The sequence below is a fragment of the Syngnathus scovelli genome, chromosome 22, assembly GCF_024217435.2.
Source record: "Syngnathus scovelli strain Florida chromosome 22, RoL_Ssco_1.2, whole genome shotgun sequence".
Taxonomy (NCBI): Eukaryota; Metazoa; Chordata; class Actinopteri; order Syngnathiformes; family Syngnathidae; genus Syngnathus; species Syngnathus scovelli.
The window spans coordinates 1,527,037-1,545,856 of NC_090868.1; the positions used below are offsets into that span (position 1 = coordinate 1,527,037).

Consider the following 18,820-nt stretch of genomic DNA (forward strand, 5'->3'; position numbering starts at 1 on the left):
GCAACCTCTTTCAGGCCCTTCACATCCATTTTGGTCTTGATTGAGCTCTCTCGGACGTCACCCGGACAAAAACAACCGTTGGAGTGCTTTTGAATTTGCATGTTGCTACACGGCAGCGTCGCTTGTTGCTACTTTCACGAGTGTCCATCCGGCCTCCTCCGTTTTGTACCCTCATCAACCTTAACTGGTGTGAACAAACATCACGGCGATCATTATGCAGATGGCGGCGGCACAAACTCTCAGTAAAAGCTACAAAACTGAAAAATAACTTGTTTTCAAATCAGACGAGTCAAAACTGGTCAAATATTTTAAAATATTATTAACAGTGAAGACAATTTGCAATTCTAGTAATGACACACCAATTGTCTTGGCGGGCCACATAAAATGATTGAGTTTGAAACCTGTGTGCTAAAGTGTCGGCAAAAAACACAAATATGAAAGTCAAGGTAGGACTTAAAGGCTTTTAAGTAGCATCGCATTGCATTTGAGTTTTGACAACAGTGTAATTATAATGGGGGATTGAAAAGGGGTGTGTAGACTTTTGATAGCAAGATAGTAGCGTATCTTACAAAGGCGATTTGCCAGAATAAAAGAAAGCCTGGTATATGGGTCAGTTGACGCAATCGCCGGCCTCAATTTTGCACCCAGCTCCAAAAGTGTGCCCGTCAAAAAGAGGAAACTCACAATGGTTTAAATCTCCATGCCCCCTTTCACTTGGCCATACTTCGAGGAATCAATCTCCAAACGTAAACAGAAGCTCGTCGCCAAAGCGTTAAGAACCCTGCAAAATTACAGGTGATCTATTTTTTTCTTTCTTATTGCATGATTTATTTATTGCATTATTTATTCATGTATTTATTTACAAACTCAACTGAATTCCCTTATGTGTATGCAGAGTTTAAAATGATTACTTATTATTACTTGCCTACAATAATCATTACATAAATAATTTTTTTATTATTATTATTATTAAATTTGGAAATGGTTGACCATGATTTTGACTTATATCTGTACATCCCATTTCACGGGTCGGTTGCTGGTTATTTCTCCCATAATCCAAATATCATACCAATATCAACACAGCCGTTTGTGTTGGCTTGTCATCCAGGAGTGGAAGGTCAGGATGACACAGCAGGAAAATCTTCCTCCGGCAAAAGTTCCTCATGTGCCACTTCCTCATATTTAGTCAGCTGATATTATTGACATTTTGGCGGGTGAACTTCTCCAATGGGTACATGTGTGATCTATATAGGCAGACTGGACACACACAAAAAAAGATCAGGATGAGTCGGGAAAATTATTTATCTCAATTGAGTAGGTGCCTGCAGGTAAAGGTGAAGCAAAGCTAAACAGGCACACAAGAGTCGCAAAACATTTGCACGCCATCATCGTGTGAGCATGTGTGACTTGTTGCACGCTATTATATTTGCACGGGGCACACACACACTGTTTTGCAATCTGGTCACTCATGTCTGAGTCACAGCTAATTTGCCAAGTCATATGGGGAACTATTTATGTTACTGTATGTGATATTGCGACACCTAGCGGCCAATCTGGGCATTACTTGCAGTGCTTCATTGCCGGTTTCCAATAAATAAATAAATAAATAAATAAATAAATAAATAAATAAATAAATAAATAAATATCTATAATTTCCATAATTTATGTATAATTATTACTACTACTACCACTACTTTTGTTATTATGTCTTTAATTAATAGAGGGGGACTAAAAACCACGTGTGTAAATAAAATTAGCATTCATAGCTTTGGTTTGGCTTGACAGCGGAAGAGACAGGAGTGTATTGACGGGGCGTTCAGGAGCAAAGCGATGTGCGGGAAGAATGTCAACATTGTCTGCTCGGAGGCACCACTTCAAAGGCGGGGTGCGCTAACCTCCTCTCAGCGGTGGCGCGCACTCTTGACCGACGCAAAGTGAAAGTGAATGCTCATCCACGGTCTGCAGCTTCTTCCTGGGACATCTCTTTCAAGTCCCAAAATGGATCTGATTGACTGGCTGGACCAAAGTCCACACGAAAACAAGCGGTTTGTTGTCTTGCCAGAAGATAGAAACCGATTTTATGTGACTCCATCTTGCCCCTCACTGTGCTAGCTAAACCAGTATAAATAAAATGATATCAGACTGTAAAAACAAAATGGCCGACGTGGTTGATGGACGTCTGTTTTGCGTCACGGGAAGTTTCCAGCACCTTGCTACCTGATCAGCATACCTTCAGTTTCACAGTTGGATAAAAAACAGATCATTACGACATCACAAGTTAAGGACAAGCGCCATTGTCCTGGTGTCGTAAAACCATTCAGCAGGTTACGCTAACTAATGAAACAAGACGGAGGAAGGAAGGAAGGAACACCTCAGGCTGGGTCGGTTGTTGTAACGATGCCTTGCTCACGGGCGAACAGAGAGGCTCACAAAGCCCGAGACAAAGACGACGCTTCAACCTCCCCCGTACAAACGCCGCCGTTGTTCCGACGTGAACACCGTGACGGGAATGCGGCGAGGTTGCAGAATGACCCCCACAGGTTCTCACAGTCTCGCCAGCGTTGTCCTCACAATGTCGTCCACAGAATGAAGGCTACAGACGAATTAATATTAGTAAAAATAGAATTTCTGACTTGAATACATTTTTTTTCCAGTTAAATCTGATTCCGTTTTGATTGGATGCATGCTGCTGGTTATTGTTTTTTTATCTCATTGATATCTTCAAACCCGTGCATGCAAATTAGGTTACTGCCAAAACCACTGACGAGTCCCCGGTAACTCGCATCAGAAGAAGAATCCAAAGACAATCAAGTGATTGTGTCACTTTTCATGTCCATTTTCAGAGATGTTTCCATCAAGCCAGTGCATGATGGGTTGGCGAGATGGCCGACAGACTTTGTGGAATTCTGGAGCGCTCCAGTTCTACACTGCATGGCCCAGCACCAATGACTATGGGTTCCAGTCTCGCTGTTCCTACATGCAATCATCTGCTTTGTACAATGCCCAAAATACATGGAAGGTAAGCAAAATAATAATCATAATAATCGCCATGATGGCAGATTTTTTTAAAATACAGCTTTTCAATACACTTTTACATTGTAATTTCAATAATCACCACTAGGGGGCACACATCTTAGTTTACTATTGGGAACGAGAACGGAGAAATCCGCTCTATTTTTCTTGCTTTGATGCAAAATTGAGTCTGAATCTTGCAAGCGCTTGCGAAAAAGCGCCAAATGACTCCCCGAATGACCACGGCGAGAAGGGAATAGAAGATCCAGACGGGGCGACATGAATCAGATTTATAAAGGAGGAGGAAAGAGAAAACATCCCGACGTTAGATGGGTGACTGATAGACTTCAAAGCATCTGGAGGAGGTCTTTCATGTGCATAAGTTGCTGTGGCCAGTATGTGTTTGTATGAACCTGAAGGAACAAGCAGGAGGAGGAGGAGGAGAGGATGGGCAGGACTCGTGAGAATATGCTCAGGTGCAAACGTCCTGCTTGAGCATGGAAATAAAACCTTGAAGAATTCATTGGACATGTTCTCATCTCCAGAAAATGCCAGTCAGCAAATATTGAAGTTTACGCAACATCTCGATGGGTTAGCGATTCGACCCAATTTTTAAAACAGGATTTCTATCTACTGGATGTCACTTTGAGGTGTAAAAATCACAAGTAAACATGGCCGCTACGCTTGGGACAAGTGCGAGTTTGTTGCGTTAAGATCTGTCGTCACGGTGGCAAGTCGGCGTGTCATCGGGTGCCGTGGGACAAACCAAAGTTTTTCAACAAATTCAAGCGTGCCTTGAACGTACTGTACTTGTTTGGATCAATTCACCGTAACAACAACAAAAAAAATGGAGCCATAGCGACAAGCTACTGTAGTTCACAAAAAAAAAAAAAAGACCCTACAATGAAATTGTTGTCCAAAATCAAATTGGACTCGGAACAAATGTTTCCCGTCTGTTCTAACCCTCAAATATCTGGCATGCATTGCATACTGTCAATTGAGTTAGCTAATGAAATCAAGCTTCCGTTTTAAATAGTCTTCCGTGCTGCTGACCAGAGTTACTGCGGGGACAAACGACCTCTATAAAAAGAAACATCTAAATAAAGCAACAGAAGAATTAGGAAGCTCACGAAAAATCTTTCGTCTTTCCGGAAAATACATTTTTTGAAATTCATTTGAGCCATTGATCTTTTCCCAAACGCTAATTGGTTAGCATTTTTTTTTTTTTTTTCGACTCACGCATCACAGCGCCCCAGTTGACCCTTCCCCGGCTACTTGCACACTGACACAAAAGAGAAAAAAGAAAAACACAAGCCACTTTGGGATGAAACATATCATAATCCCTCGTTCCAGGCTGAGGTGGTGGTGCTTGGAAAGGGGGGGCGGCGAAAATGTGGGGGGGCGATCTGAGGCCACCAAGATAGCTTTTCACAGTGTCCAGACACACGGAGAGACCTCCGGGAAGGAAAACTGTTGTGAGGTGTTGGTATGAGACTCCGAATGACACCCCTGGGAAGAATTAGCCATCAAGAACGCAGGATGATCATTAAATCAAATTGATTGTCGTCCATGACAACCATGGATAAAGATTAGCATTGAGCTTTTAGGCATTGCAAATCATAAAAGTGAATAAACTAACAAGCATCTTTAGCCAAATGAAGTTACATGCCTTTATGTTTGATGGCTTATTAAGAATGGAATGTAAGATTTGGTATGGACAAAGATTATATCAAAGGGTGGTGGGGGGGGGGGGGCACTTATAAAATAGCATGATGTAATCTTACAGCAAATGCACCAGATGGACAAATAATATTAATAAATAAAATAATAAATGAATAATAATAAATGTAAAAAGAATATAATAAAGATATAACAATGATGGATATTCCATCACTCGGGGGTGGGCGTGGCCAAGCCCTCTCGCATCCTCAGTTTGGTTGCGATTACCGCCGCGGACGGAGCAGGTGTCTAGAAAAAAAAATTCCACGGCCATTTGAAAACTCCCCGGCCCATACCGGCATCCTTTAATCCTATTAGGCCTAATTGAGTGAAGTCGACAGTCTTTTTCAGTTAAACTATGTTCGCAGACTAATAGGATTCAAAAGGGAAGGGTAAGGGAGGGGAGGGGCGCTAAAAGGTACAATGAGTCATAAATGGTGGCCGGGCTGAATCGGACCGTGCGGGTCGGGGACCGGCTCGGGGCTTCACGCTGGTTCGGTGGGTTCTGTATTTACGAGGGAGGGAGGGAGGGAGGTCTCCCTGGAGGCTAGATAAGCTCGGAGTGGGGCGGGAGGGGGGTGTAAGATTCACATAATTGGTATTCAGGGACCCCTAGTGTGTTTGTGTATGTTTACTACACAATAGAGACATTTAAACCAATAGATAGTTGTTTTTTATTTTTTTGGGCAGTCAAGTCATAAATCAGGAAATGGAAAGAATGATGTGGAACAATGCATTTGTTCCTCTGCTAAAAATCCGGGTTAAATATTGGAGTTGTGTTGGCCTTGTGATGATAAAATGACTTCATCAAGCCTTGTACCTTGATGGATGCTCCACACTTGTGACCATTCCGTGACGCCGTCTTCCGAATCGAGACGAGTGACGGAGATCGGTTTTATGATTAATGGAGGTCAGAAGGGGTCAGCGTTTGGCCGGTAGCGTCCAAGGAAGAAAAGACTTCCAAAAAGTTTGAAGAGACAACAGGAGGAAGGACAGCAAAGGCTTGTGACCTTATTTGACCTTCCTAAGCATTTTTTTCCCGATACATACTGATAATATTGATAATTAGGTTATTTTCAGGTTTTAATTGGAAGGCAGGCATCTGTTTGAAAAATTGCCACAAACGCCATTATTAAAAAAACAAAACAAAGGGGAGTCCTCTGATTGGACGCTCCAAATGACTCCAAAATCAAACCGTGGCTATACATAAGACATCCGAGGATGAGACGAAGGGATTCCCAGAGTCTATGGGATAGCAAAACTGTGATGTCTATCTTCTAATCACATTAAAAGGGGAATTGACATTACAGACAATAAGTTTTTCCTAATGTGATTACTCTGTTATCACTAGGCAAAATCGAATTTCATTCGGTTTCCTGCTTGTCCCGTTTGAGCGTCAGTCTTTGTCAAACACGCCGTATATAATAGTTGAAAGGTCATCGGCAAAAGGCTCCTCCTTCCCGTGCGGGACAATGTGACTCGCAGTTACCCTGAACTGAGCAATGCGTTGCCAATGGCCCGTTAAAAGTGGCTCAGACTGTGACAAATCCACAGGCACAAACCCGCCTCTGTAGTTCTGGGAACCTGAGGAGCTCCACGTGGACGTACGTGAGAACCCGCTGCCAGTCAGAAATGTATCAAAAGATTTTTTTTGGAGAAAATCATCCGGATGTCAAATGGAGGAGTCAAATGTTATAAAGCCTCATTAAAACGTACGGAATGCGTGTGAGGTCTCGTACTTCACCTGACTAGCCCCCGATACGCCCGATATTCGTAGCGGCGTCACGTTTGAAAATGTATCAAGATCACATAGCATTTATTTATTTTTTTAATTCATCAGGAAACGTCAATCTCGTGCCGTCCTAGCGTCGAGAGAGAGACCTAGCGCAATTAGCCACGTGACCCCCGACCCTGCTCGGAATAATTAATGAATAACAGAAAGGGATAAAGACAAAAAGCGCAAAAGTGGTCTGCCTGAGCGGCGGGCTGGGCATAATACATCCAAGAATGCCGTTAATTGGCCTTGCGGCTTTCATTCCTTGCCCTATTTCTTTCAATTCATTGACTCAAAATAATGGGTTCAGGTTCATTATCAACAGGTCAGAAGCTCTGGGAGTGCCCAAATTCTACAGCCAAGGCTTGCCAATCAGAACTCGGACATGTGTGAACGCTAGCGCAACAACTTGACCGCCTTTATTCCCCGTCACCCCTTTTTGGAAATTGGACGTGCGTGTTGGGACACCATGTTGGAATATAACTGGTATGGGCAGGTACGTACGTGACACATGACCGTGACGCAGCAACTTAGCATAAATAACGAGAAAGACGAAAGGCGGGTCACGCAGACGACGGCCGATGCAAACGCTGGCGTCTTGCTTTTATTTGACCATTTCCGAATGTCAGATTTTACGACGGCGCCATGTGGCTGTCCCTGCAGAAAGAGCAGCTCAAGATTTCTCATCTAGAGTGATGTAGAAGTTTCTGGTACATTTGAAAAAAAATAACAATTGAAGTCTGTTGTAGCTGGAGTTGTTTGATAAATAATAATTATGATGCACTATTGACAACTTTCCGGAACTCATTTTTTGTTTTAACACGGTATTCCGACTTTTTGGCGACAGAAACTTCGCGTGCCTCCGACACGTGATTGGTTCAGAAGTATTTCGCTCGGTTTAATTGCAAGGTTTCCCATACCTGGGTGAGTCATGTCAAGCAATTAATACCCTGAAACAGGCTTTTAATGTGAGTCTTTTGGTCTCTCGGGCTCCCCATTGTGATGAAAAAGATGGGTGTCGTCTCACGTTAGCCTCGCGCAGGTGTAAGCGCAGATGAAGAGATAGACGGCGGCGGCGGCGGCGGCAAAGCCCATCAAGAGAGCCACGCAGACAAACATCAAGGCAGAGAAGATGAGAAGGAGACGGAGTGAAGTGCGCAAATATGTAAATGGCGACATATTTTTTTAAGAAATGACTGATGAGAGGGAAAGTTTGAGGTTATTCCAGGTTGTTTTTTTTAGCTTTATTAGCATTGACTTAGCTTACGAAAAGTACTGCATAGACAAAATGGCTCTCCATTTTATAGAAATCACAAGAAAACATTGGCAAAGGCTAGTTTCCTTTCAGATCCACAGAATATATATTAAAACAGGAATTGCACTTTCTTGCGGAGTGCCCCAAGGGTCAACTCTTGGTCCTTTTTAATTTTCTTCCTGGTTTAGCCCCTCAGTGGTTTTAAGGGTTGACAAAATTCTCGCCATTTTGTATGTTCTAAATGGCGCTCTGTGCTTTTGAACGTTTTTGGGGAAGGCCTTGAAGGCTGGCGCTAAGATAGCCTAGCCCGAGCAAAACACAAGCCGCTCTTTGTATCCGCAGCCCAAACCGTATAATATTAGTTCGGGTAAGGTCAAAGCTTGATTTAATTTTCTGCTTAGTTCTCATTAAAAAGCTATTGCATTATTTCATTTGCCACAATCGAGTGAAAAGCAAAGTCGGGGAAGGGGGGGGGGGAGGTGTAATCAACATTTATTCACCCAAAAAGCTTTTGAACAGTGCTTCACAAATTTCATTTCACTTCAAAGTTCAGACTTGAAAATTCATTCACGGGAATTTTTTTTTTTTTTTTTGCTGCTGGTTCCAGTTATTCAAATTTGCCCAGAAATAAAAGATCCGTTTTGACAATTCTACTAACTTCCGTGCTCCGTTAAATCTTCTCGAGCTCCCTCGTCTCTTATGATCTAATTGTGTCCTGCTCTCGTCTTCTTTCGACTTTCTCGCCGTAGTTGAACTATCCTCAACATTGAGAGAAACGATTGTCCGTAAACCGATTTCGTTTCTGGAGTGGAACTGATTGACTGGAGACTGCAGGTGTCCTCAATGTCGTGTGTGTGTGTAGCTCGAGACACGTGGCCATCCGCTACGATTCCAGCTCTTGTGAGAATAGCCGCCCTAATTGATTTAGCTTGCAAAAATTGTATTATTCCATTTGACTAATCGCATGTACTTGGCATCTTCAAGGCCCTTTTTTTTTTAATTTTGGGTTGCTTTCATTGTACGATCGGAGGTGCACGAGTGGTCGGCCATTTTTTTTTTCTGCAGTAAAATCGAGATCCTGGCTACAAAGTTTATTTAAAAAAATTTGGCCGAATTTCAAACGGACAAAACATTCTCCTGATTGGGATATTAACAATAAGCACACAGTTTCCCCCCCGTGTCATCCGGTTAAAATGGCTTCTATATTTAATTCATACGAGGATCATTAAGAGTGCAGCGGTGCCGCGTGTCCATTACGCATTCCTTTTCTAGCAGGATAAAACAGTCGTCAGATGTGCGAGCCGCACTTTGATGCGAGGCCTCAGAAGCCGGGCCGGCTGTTACAAGAAGTCCCTGATGTTTAAAACATGCCGCGTGCGCCGGCCGGGCCACTAACAAAGGTGAGCACTTGTGGCTCCGCCCCCCCCAAAAAATTTCATTCAGCATATGATACAAGCGAAGAAATCAAAATGCACAGCAGGGAAAAAAAATTGGCAATATTAATAATCAGAATTTTGGTCACTTCCTGTTGAACTAATCACAAAATCGCCATGTGCTTTTCGTCGAAGAACGGACAAGAAATACAGATAAAAACGAAACGTGATCAAGCGTCATAATGATCAATGAAACGTGATTTACAGTCAGGCGCCCGGCGGCGCTCACGTGGACACGCGAGTCAAACATGAGCCTCGGATGGCGGCGAGACATTCCTTTGGTCACGGTGGTTAAAATAATGCCTAGATGGATGCGCATTAATGGGAGACTTTATCAGTGGCGGCCATATTTGCATTAACTGTGTTGAATGAGTTAAGGGGGGGTCGTAAAAGTTTTTTTGTGTGAGGGGGTTATCTGGTCTGCTTGGAAAGAAGAAAAAAAAAAAGGCCTGACAAGGGAAGTGGCTGTCATGGAGATAACCTGGCAGAATGTGCTGAATTTTCTCCAGGAAGGAAAAGTACGGCGATGTGCATGCAGAAGCAACTTATTAGCATCTCGCTAGCCCAACCGCCGTTGGTGTTTCTGCTTCTGTCAGGGTTTTTTTTTTCCCCAAACACACACACAGAGAGGAAGCGGCCCGTGTTGCTCCTCGAATAAGCTGATGTGTCATGCCTTCCTTTCCTCGTTGATATTTCTGCAAAGTACAGGAAAGAGGCTGCGGCGGGATCTCTTCTTCTTCCTCTTCCCTCATCTCGCTCAGAGAGCTCGGCTCTCAAATTTACGCTTTGCACTCGGCGATGGGAGAAAGCGCGGGTGCCATGAGTCGACGTTGCGTGGTCAAAGTGGTCGCATTGACGGAGATTCAGCTGCTGCAGGTAGGGGGCGAGGCTGAGGGGACGGGGGGTAAAGAAACGCCGCTCACTCGTGCTCAAGTAGCTACAACAGCGTAAAGGTAAAGCGTTACCATCGCTTAGCTTGGATAGCTAGCTCGATTCATCGCGTAGAAATGAATGGGAATCTCCTCCAGCTCAAACATAAGGCTCGGGGGCCCGATCTGGCCCCGCTGGATCATTTCATGGGGCCTGACATCTGTTTAAATTATTTTTTTTGAAACAAAACAACTGATTCAAATCAAAACTCAACAATAACAAAGATGTCGCTGATGTTTGCCCATATTGGGTTCACGTTGGCCGGTCTTTCATAAGCAGCTGGATTTTTCTGAAGTGAAAGGAGAACTTAAGCAAGACTGAAACTTTGTTGCACAAGAATATAAGCCCTACAATAACTTTGTTTTTATTTCCGAGTCTAATCTTACCCTGAGTTACTAAGACCCCGATGGAGTTTTTGCATTTTTTGCCCGGCTTAGTTTGCGTCATCACGACATTCCGTTCGGGCTCCCTTGTTTGGGTGCCAAAAAACGAAAATCTCGATAACTCGCAATTGAATTGACTGACGCCAGCTTTCGTTGTTGTTGCCCAATTCGATATTTGAGCCACTTAAAGTTGGCATGTCAGGAAAAGTGTGCGAATGCCTGCAAAACAAAAAATCAGTCAGTGAACTCAAACACTGCCTCAATTGTTGCAGCAGGTGCCAGCACAACTCCCCAAAGAGAAACACTCAAGTGTCTCAAACCCAAAAAAAAAAAAATCCCAAACTTGGGCCCAGATTGACTGAATTCTTCTCCCATTGCTATCCCAGCGAGTGTGTGTGTGTTTGTGTGTGTGTGTAGGACCGCTGATAATCCTCTGGCATGTCCTCTTCACACTTACACAGACGCACCATTGTGGGGTTCAGCTTCGGTGACTGAAGCACCGTAACCTCTCCAATCTAATCAGATTCCTTTAAGTGGATAACAAGCGCGTCTCCGTCATTTACAGTAGCGAAAATGCTAAAGTGAAACCAGAACAGTCAGCTCACACACACACGTAGAAGACGCCGGCGTGTGTGTGCAAGCTCCGACTTGCCCGTCGGACAAAAAAAAAAAAAGATTGACTAACAACCGGCATCTTGTTGAGAGTTCTCAGTGACCACTGACAAGATGAGCATTGTGATGCTCAAAATTTATTTTCACCGTATGGTCAGACTTCGTATTTGTCTACAAATGATTTACATTTGAAAAAAAAAATCGGACTTTTCTCCGAGCACCTCAATCTGAAACTTGCCTGTGTAGTCATTTAAGGAACTCTGTGTCCCAGTGAGGAACTAATACTACCTTGTGTCGCTTTAAAAATGAAGACAACCTAAAGGTTTCATATTACACTGCGAGTTCATTAGGTTTATTCGTGATAATATCGAAAAGTGTTTTTTTCAAGATGGTACGGGAGGAACTGAGATAAAAAAACTCCAGAAACAACCTGAATTGATGATTCTTCTCTACGGCTAATAATGTAGCATTTAAGCTAACCGAACACAAATGGCGTCACACAGCCTCAGAACAAAAAGCGCCGTTATTATTCCTAAGAGCGGATATCCTGAAGATTGCGTCATCAATGCAACGGTTAGCTTCTGGAAAAATCATATCGGTGCTCGACCAGTCATAAAGGTCAAGCGACAATGGAATGATTCTTGTAATTGATTAGCTGAGTTCCGTCATGGAAAATGATCCTCATTGAGACAAAGTTCAGGCAAGTTCATATCATTTTCTTTTACCTACGATAGACATTTCAAACTTTTGCTTACAATACACACATTATTCGATTATCTCTAAATAGTTCGCGGGCCATAAAGTCACGACAGAGAGTCGCATTGTCAATAAAATAATTCAATGACACGTTTTGGGTGAAATATTACTTCTGAAAATAGTCGCTTAGGACTTCCAAATTGTTTTATTGTCGGCGTAACCGATCGTTCTGAGCTCTCCGCATTGACGGCGACAAACGACTAAAAATGGCATTAGTGGAGTTATTTAAAACCCTGATTGGAGAACAAGGGTCATTTGTGCTGCCGCAAACCCCTGGAGCAGGCAAAAGAGGACCTCGGGAGGTGAGCGCCGATTGGCCGCTCAGACAAAAAGGGGGCGGTCCTAGCGAATGGCAGACGTCCCGCAGTGATGAAACCCCGGGTGATCTGACAGCCGGGCCATTTGAAGTGATTGTCATGCTATGCAACATGAAGGCTTATCTCAAGCTTTGGGCCTAATTAGTTCACTTAGGGGCCTCCTTTATAAAGACAAGACGAGGGACACCGAGTCATTAAGGAGCCAGAAGATCAACAGGAGAGCAACGGGCAGAAGCAGCAGCAGACTCGCATCCTTAAACTTGTCTTTGCTGCTCCGAGCAAACCAACACAATCTGAAGACTTTTTGAGAATGCCACACTTATCTGACTGCGGCTACTACACCATGCGGGATGCCACGAGAGCTTCAAACGTAAGAGCGTTGAAATTCAGTCTTGGTTTTGGTCAATCGATCGTACGTGTTTACGGTAGATCTAAAGAATGATTGTCAGTTCAGTCATTTTCCAGAAAATGCAACCCAGCTGTTAGGCTGAAATGACAACGTCGTGACTCACGACCAGTTCTGCATCCCCAGTGAGATCATCAGCACCTGTGCGATATACGTTAGTCACAAGAACTTCTGCCTTACTTCTGCAGGTACAGAGCCAACTGGACAACACCAAGTTCCACCTCCATCAGAGCCAGAGCCAGCAGGTCAAGCAGTACCTGACGCTGGGTTCAAAGTTGGCCTCGTCGGCGGCGGCGCAGGGTCACGGCGTGCCCCACCCCCACGCCCCCGGCCAGCCGCTACCCACCGTGCCCATCATGAGGAACGGACACATGGGATCCGTCAACGACGGCAGCAACCCCGACAGCCCCGTCACCCTAATGACCATGGCCAACCACGACGGCGAGGTGAGCGCAGAAATGAAAGTTTGTTTTGCTGACTGGAAGGAAGTGAAATTGCTCGGGGGACGAACTGGCTGACACATTTTCCCGTCATTGGCATTGAAAGCATTCGGATCTGCGGTTATTTTCGTTATTACTGCGAGTGACTCTTCTCAGTCCTCCCACATTCTTTCATCCAGATAAGAGGGAAAGGTTGTTTGGGGGAAAAATACTGTCCAGGAAGTCCATTTATTTGACGTGCTCGTCAATAACTTCAGACTTTGTCATCTCTGACGAAATAGTCTCTCGCAGGAGGAACTTTGATGACAGACGTTCTTCCCAAAACAATGTGCTAACTTAAGACTTTCCCATTATTGGATGAGAAAGTCCCTCATTCAGGTGGACCTCAACAATTCTCCGTCTTTGATCCACTCTTATGACTTTTGTTCTTTTAGTTCCCAATGGACGAAGTGATTGATGATCTGATCAGTCTTGAATCGGGCTTCAAGGACGGAGGCTTGGATTGCATGGAGTCGAACATCCTGATGCAAAACAATGTAAGTCTATGAGGATCTACCATCTCCTTGTTTTTAAATCGGGACATCAGAAATGGAAGGTGGGAAAAAGTGGCTGGTCTTGGGGGTAAGGCTGAAGGGGGGGTGCTATCTTTGAGGTCAGCTTAAGTCGAGAGATGAGTCAAAGTTCATCAGGGCTTAGCAACAGTTCTCACATCAGTCAAGATGGTGGTCAAGGAAAGCCTCCAAAGTTGATGCCAATGAGACTGAATGATCAAATCTTTCTGCTGGACAACATGATAAATCCAGATTAGGGAATCTAGTGATGAATTCTAAGAGCAGCAGGAAGGATCGTTCTGATTGATAAAGTGACATGGAGCTTTGAAAGATACCACAACAGTGGAAAGGCGGGGGTGGCGGAGATAAGGCCTAGTTAGTCAGCTTCAAACGAAAATCTTCTCGGCTTCTTAACACGAATGGGAATGCTCAGGAATGACGTCGTGACCAAATATATTAGTCAGACCGATTTCTCACTTTGTCAACACAATGCGTTCAGAAGTTATGGGAGGATTTTTTTCCATAAGCTTTCCTCCTCTCCTTCTTCCATCTCGAGGAGATAATGAGGGGGGGGGGGAATGTTTTGTTTCTTCAGCCCAGAATACTCAAAGCGGGACTTTCACATGTTCCCATAAATACACAAATGCAAATTAGACAAACATGTGGTGGCTAGCACGCTACATGTTGACATCCAGAACCATCCGTGAATACTATTTACACCCTCAGACAAAAACGACAGGCGTAGAAAAACAGTTTTACTGTTGACCCAGCATCAAACCAAATGCTATTTTCAAAACAGAGACCATCTCTGTGCGGGACGGAAGGGGTTTGAAAACGGGGCATTAGCCGAGGTCAAAGGGCGAGAGCCGTCTGAATGGAGGTCGCGGTAATAATTTTTTTTTTAGGACCTATCTTGGTGTTAAGTTGTTTTGACTTGCGAGGAGCAACGGGAGGATTCTTCTACTGGATCCTCCGAGTGACCCGTTTGTTTCTTTTTGTTACCAACAGGTGTCCCTCAGTAGCAGCATGCTGGACGTGTATGGGGGTGAACAAGGTATGAACCCCCCTAACGGTGGACTGAGTCCAACATCTAACCCCACAAAGCTCACAGTAAAAAGGGAATACACAGGTATGAACTCATACCATAGTCTTAACAAATACGAGAAATTTGATGACGACAAAGTCGAATATAAGATAACAAAAAAGAAACAAACTAAATAAAATAATGGTTAATTTTTTTCCATGAGGTGTCCTACATAATTTCTCCTAAATATTTCAACATGATTGAAATCCTATTGGTTAAAAAAAAAAAAAAAAGGAAAAATAAATAAAAAAGCTATTCTACACAATTTTCCTAAATATATCAACCTGATTGAAATCCTGCTGGTTTAAAAATAAATTAAAAATAAATAAAAAAGCTATTGTACACAATTTCTCCTAAATATATCAACCTGATTGAAATCCTACTGGTTTAAAAAAAAATATGAAAAAAAAGAAAAATAAATAAAAAAGCTATTCTACACAATTTTTCCTAAACCTGATTGAAATCCTGTTGATTTAAAAATAAATTAAAAATAAATTAAAAAGCTATTCTACACAATTTCTCCGAAATAAACCTGATTGAAGTAAAAAAAAAACAAAAAAAAAACACACACTGAGACATGTGAATATGCTGCATCAAGTAAAGAGGCCTAAATAATTTGGGAAATCCAACGTATGCCCCGAAGAAGCCTCCATTCTCAGTGGAGCGCGGGCACGGAGAGGACAATATGCACCTCCACGCACTCCAAATTGTCTTGATTGAATCAACCAATTGGCAAATCCAATTTCAACTCCCTAATGCTGTAATTTGCAAGAATGTGAATACAAATATAAATGCGCTGGCATTTTCTAGCCCCTCTCCAAGGCCGCTTAGTAAATTCGCCTTAATTACCGAGTTGGCCCTTCTAAAAAAGTGCTCACTTTTTGTCCACAATGAGCTGCAGACATGCAGCAGGAGATAAACTGGGCTCTCATTCATTCTGTGCGTGAGCGAGTGTGTGTGTGTGTGTGAGAGAGAGGTCAAGACGCTACGTTGGGGCCGACCTCAGTGTCTCCCTTGACTGGACCTTTTTGTCTGGATCAGACCGCGTGGCTAATCCATTTGTAATATCATTTTTCTTTGTCTCCCCCCTCACAGAACACGACACACGGGTCATGGCCAAGGAAAGACAGAAAAAAGACAACCACAATTTAAGTGAGCGCCATAACCGCCGTCGATTAACCCCGCCGACTGATTAGCTTTAGCTTCAACTTGCTATTTGTTGACTTTCAGTCGAAAGACGGCGACGATACAACATCAACTACAGGATTAAAGAACTGGGGACGCTCATACCAAAGTCAAACGACCCGTAAGTTGTTTCCGTACGAGCTTTGGATTGGAATTCCGCCGGCCATCTCGAGCAATTGAACTCTGGCGTACATTTAAATGGAAGGTCGGCCATGTCACGGCGGCGCCATTAAGGCGAGATAAAGGAGATTAGTAGCTTTGATCCAACTGGGCTCTCCACACCTGCAGAAAAATGACAATTTCACTACCTTGCCTTTCAAAAAAGGAGGTAATCTTGAAGTTGCCTTATTCAGCTCATCCCCCCCCTCGGGATTAATTTTAGACACGAGGAAGTACGAGAATGGACTTTCTACATTGCTACTTAATTATTCTATTAAAGTCTCTTCAGAATCCCATGTAAGGACCAGGGATGAATAATTGCCATGTGTAAATCATCATTTCTTATAAAAGAGTGTGGGGAGGTTAAAAACATCCACCGATAGAGAATGTTCTAGTGGTTTAGAGAAAAAAAAAAAGGTTATCTTGAAGAATTTGTCTTTTTTTTTGTGCAGCGACATGCGCTGGAACAAAGGCACCATCCTGAAGGCTTCGGTGGAGTACATTAGGTGGCTGCAGAAGGAGCAGCAGCACGCTCGCGAGTTAGAAAGTCGCCAGAAGAAGCTGGAGCAGTCCAACAGGAGGCTTATCCTCAGGATTCAGGTAAAGCAAGACAAGAAAAATGCTACTTCATGGATGTGGGTGGGTCTCAGGAAGTATGGTCCGACCCACAGTCCTGTTTTTTGGTGGGTAAACATTTTTGTTTTCCCACAGGAACTTGAGATCCAAGCACGGGCGCACGGCCTCCCTAACATGGCGAGCTCATTGGGTACGACCGAACTGAATCCGCACCTCCTCAAGCAACAGCAGTCGTCCCCCCAGCCCCAGCAGCCGCCTCTCTACCAGGAAGACCCCAACGGAGATTATCTACAACGAATAACCGTGGTGTCCGGAGTGCCGCCCATCTCGGTGCCGCAGGACCACGTGGCGGGCGCCGACGGTTGCACCACCTTTTCCGACCCGCTGTCCCACTTTACCGAGATCTTCAGCGCCACCCTCAAAGGCGAGCAGCGGCTGGATGAGATCCTGATGGACGAGGCGCTGTCCCCGTTCGGGGCCGACCCGCTGCTGTCGTCCGGCTCGCCCCGGGCCGCCTCCAAGGACAGCAGCCGCCGCAGCAGCTTCAGCTCAGGGGAGGGCGATGAGCTATAATGCTAAAGCTAGCCGGCTTCACAAGGCTTCACGGGACGTTTGCTCGCCAACTTTTCTGTATATATTGTACAGCTCATGGACCTCCCGGCCTTTCCAGCAGAAACAGACCCGTATGAAAAAAGGGAGAAACGGAATTTTTGTTTGTTTGACAACACCGCAGTAGCTGTACACTGACTTTGACTCCAAAGAACTGCTGAGATCCCGTCAACACTGATTTTTATTTTTTTTTCCTCGACGTGCCTTATTCAGTCGCCTTCACTGTCATGACTAACGCTGTGCCTTTTCAGGTTTTTATATTTATATATGCTTAACCCGTGTAATCCTAAAATATATTTACAGTGTATATGCTAACATGCTACTTTTTTATTCACAGTAGGGGTGGGGAAAGTATAATAAACCCCTTTTTTGATACATATGCCGTCTTATTATTCGAGGATTGGAACTTTACTGGAATAGATTAGCAAAAAGGAAAAATCAGTGTGCAAAATTGGACGGGAAGTTCCACGGTGAACGCGAAGGTGGCTGATTGGGGATGCGAGAATGAGGAAGCGGATAATAACGACAAGTAGTACTACAGTTGATGAGTACTGCGAGCTGATGAGGGCTTGAGGGCGCATAATGACGAGAAAAATGAAGTGGAAAGTTTACAGTGAGGCGGGCTGCCGATAGTTGGCAGAAGTACGTTTGATTGAAAAGTGCCCGGAGAGAAAAGAGCCTGTTGCCATTTATACAGAGGAAAATAATTTGTGACATTTTGAGATTACTTTGCCAAAGTAAGTATTACGATTAATTAAAAAAAAAATGGAATATACACAAAGAAAGACAAATGCTGCTGTTGGCCACTACCCACACTCACGCGCAGACTCAAGTTGTGGATTACATTTGAAGAATAGACAAAAGCACTTCCCGACTTCCTCCAGTATTTCAAAGACAACACGTGGACAAAGTTGAAGGCTCGTTACACGCAAGGGCTTCAAACAGGATTTGTGGTCGGATGAGGCAACGGTGACATCACAACGGGGAAGATCACACTTGATCAAGTCAAGTTAAGACTCTGCCAGTTCACTTGAAAGCAACGCAAGGTTAAATAGCGTCAATAAAATACTTGAGCTGTGCACAACATAAAAGCTGCTGTATAAAGTCCACCAGCAGGTGGCAGCAATGCACTGTGCAATGCACGGCAGGAGTGTGCACATCACATTCTTTTGAACCACAACGCTAGTTAAAGAGCTTATTAACCATCGAGGGTTCAAGTGTGTATTTAGAAGGATTTTATACCCCAAAAAATAAAATAAAATACCCAATAATTACTAAAGGAGATTTTTTTTGGGTTGGTAGATTACTTTGCACATTTAGACAAATTGTTTGGGTTCATAAAATAATGAACTGTAGTATATACATTTATATAATATGCATATATAAATGGATATGAATGTGGCAAATAAAACATTTTGGGGGCTAATTAGGGACGGTTTATTTTGGTCTCATATTTGGACCAATATCTGTTTTGAATATATATGTTTTTGTTATTCAAACAAAAAATAATTTGTAATTTGGAGGTTACTTATATCCTCGGAAAAAAACACAAGGCCCTAGTGGTAGAATATTTTTGTTTTCTTACTTGTAGCAATTTTTTTTTTCATTTTCAACAGCAA

General features: G+C 43.5%; 1 protein-coding gene across 6 annotated transcripts; it reads left to right on the forward strand.

Annotated features, from left to right (window-relative positions):
- Positions 1-700: 700 nt before the first annotated feature.
- On the forward strand, positions 701-17,578 carry tfec (transcription factor EC). Of its 6 annotated transcripts, none has more exons than XM_049760766.2 (9): positions 701-795; positions 2,844-3,019; positions 12,786-13,043; positions 13,472-13,573; positions 14,597-14,717; positions 15,768-15,824; positions 15,903-15,978; positions 16,469-16,616; positions 16,728-17,578. In XM_049760766.2, the coding sequence occupies exons 2-9, from the start codon at positions 2,846-2,848 to the stop codon at positions 17,163-17,165; spliced, it is 1,374 nt and encodes a 457-aa protein (XP_049616723.1). In that variant the 5' UTR covers positions 701-795; positions 2,844-2,845; the 3' UTR covers positions 17,166-17,578. The 6 variants fall into 6 exon arrangements, with proteins under 6 accessions (XP_049616723.1, XP_049616724.1, XP_049616725.1 ...); XM_049760767.2 differs by having other exon boundaries at positions 703-795; positions 14,597-14,642; XM_049760770.2 differs by lacking the exons at positions 701-795; positions 2,844-3,019 and adding exons at positions 9,826-10,069; positions 12,337-12,561.
- Positions 17,579-18,820: the final 1,242 nt, after the last annotated feature.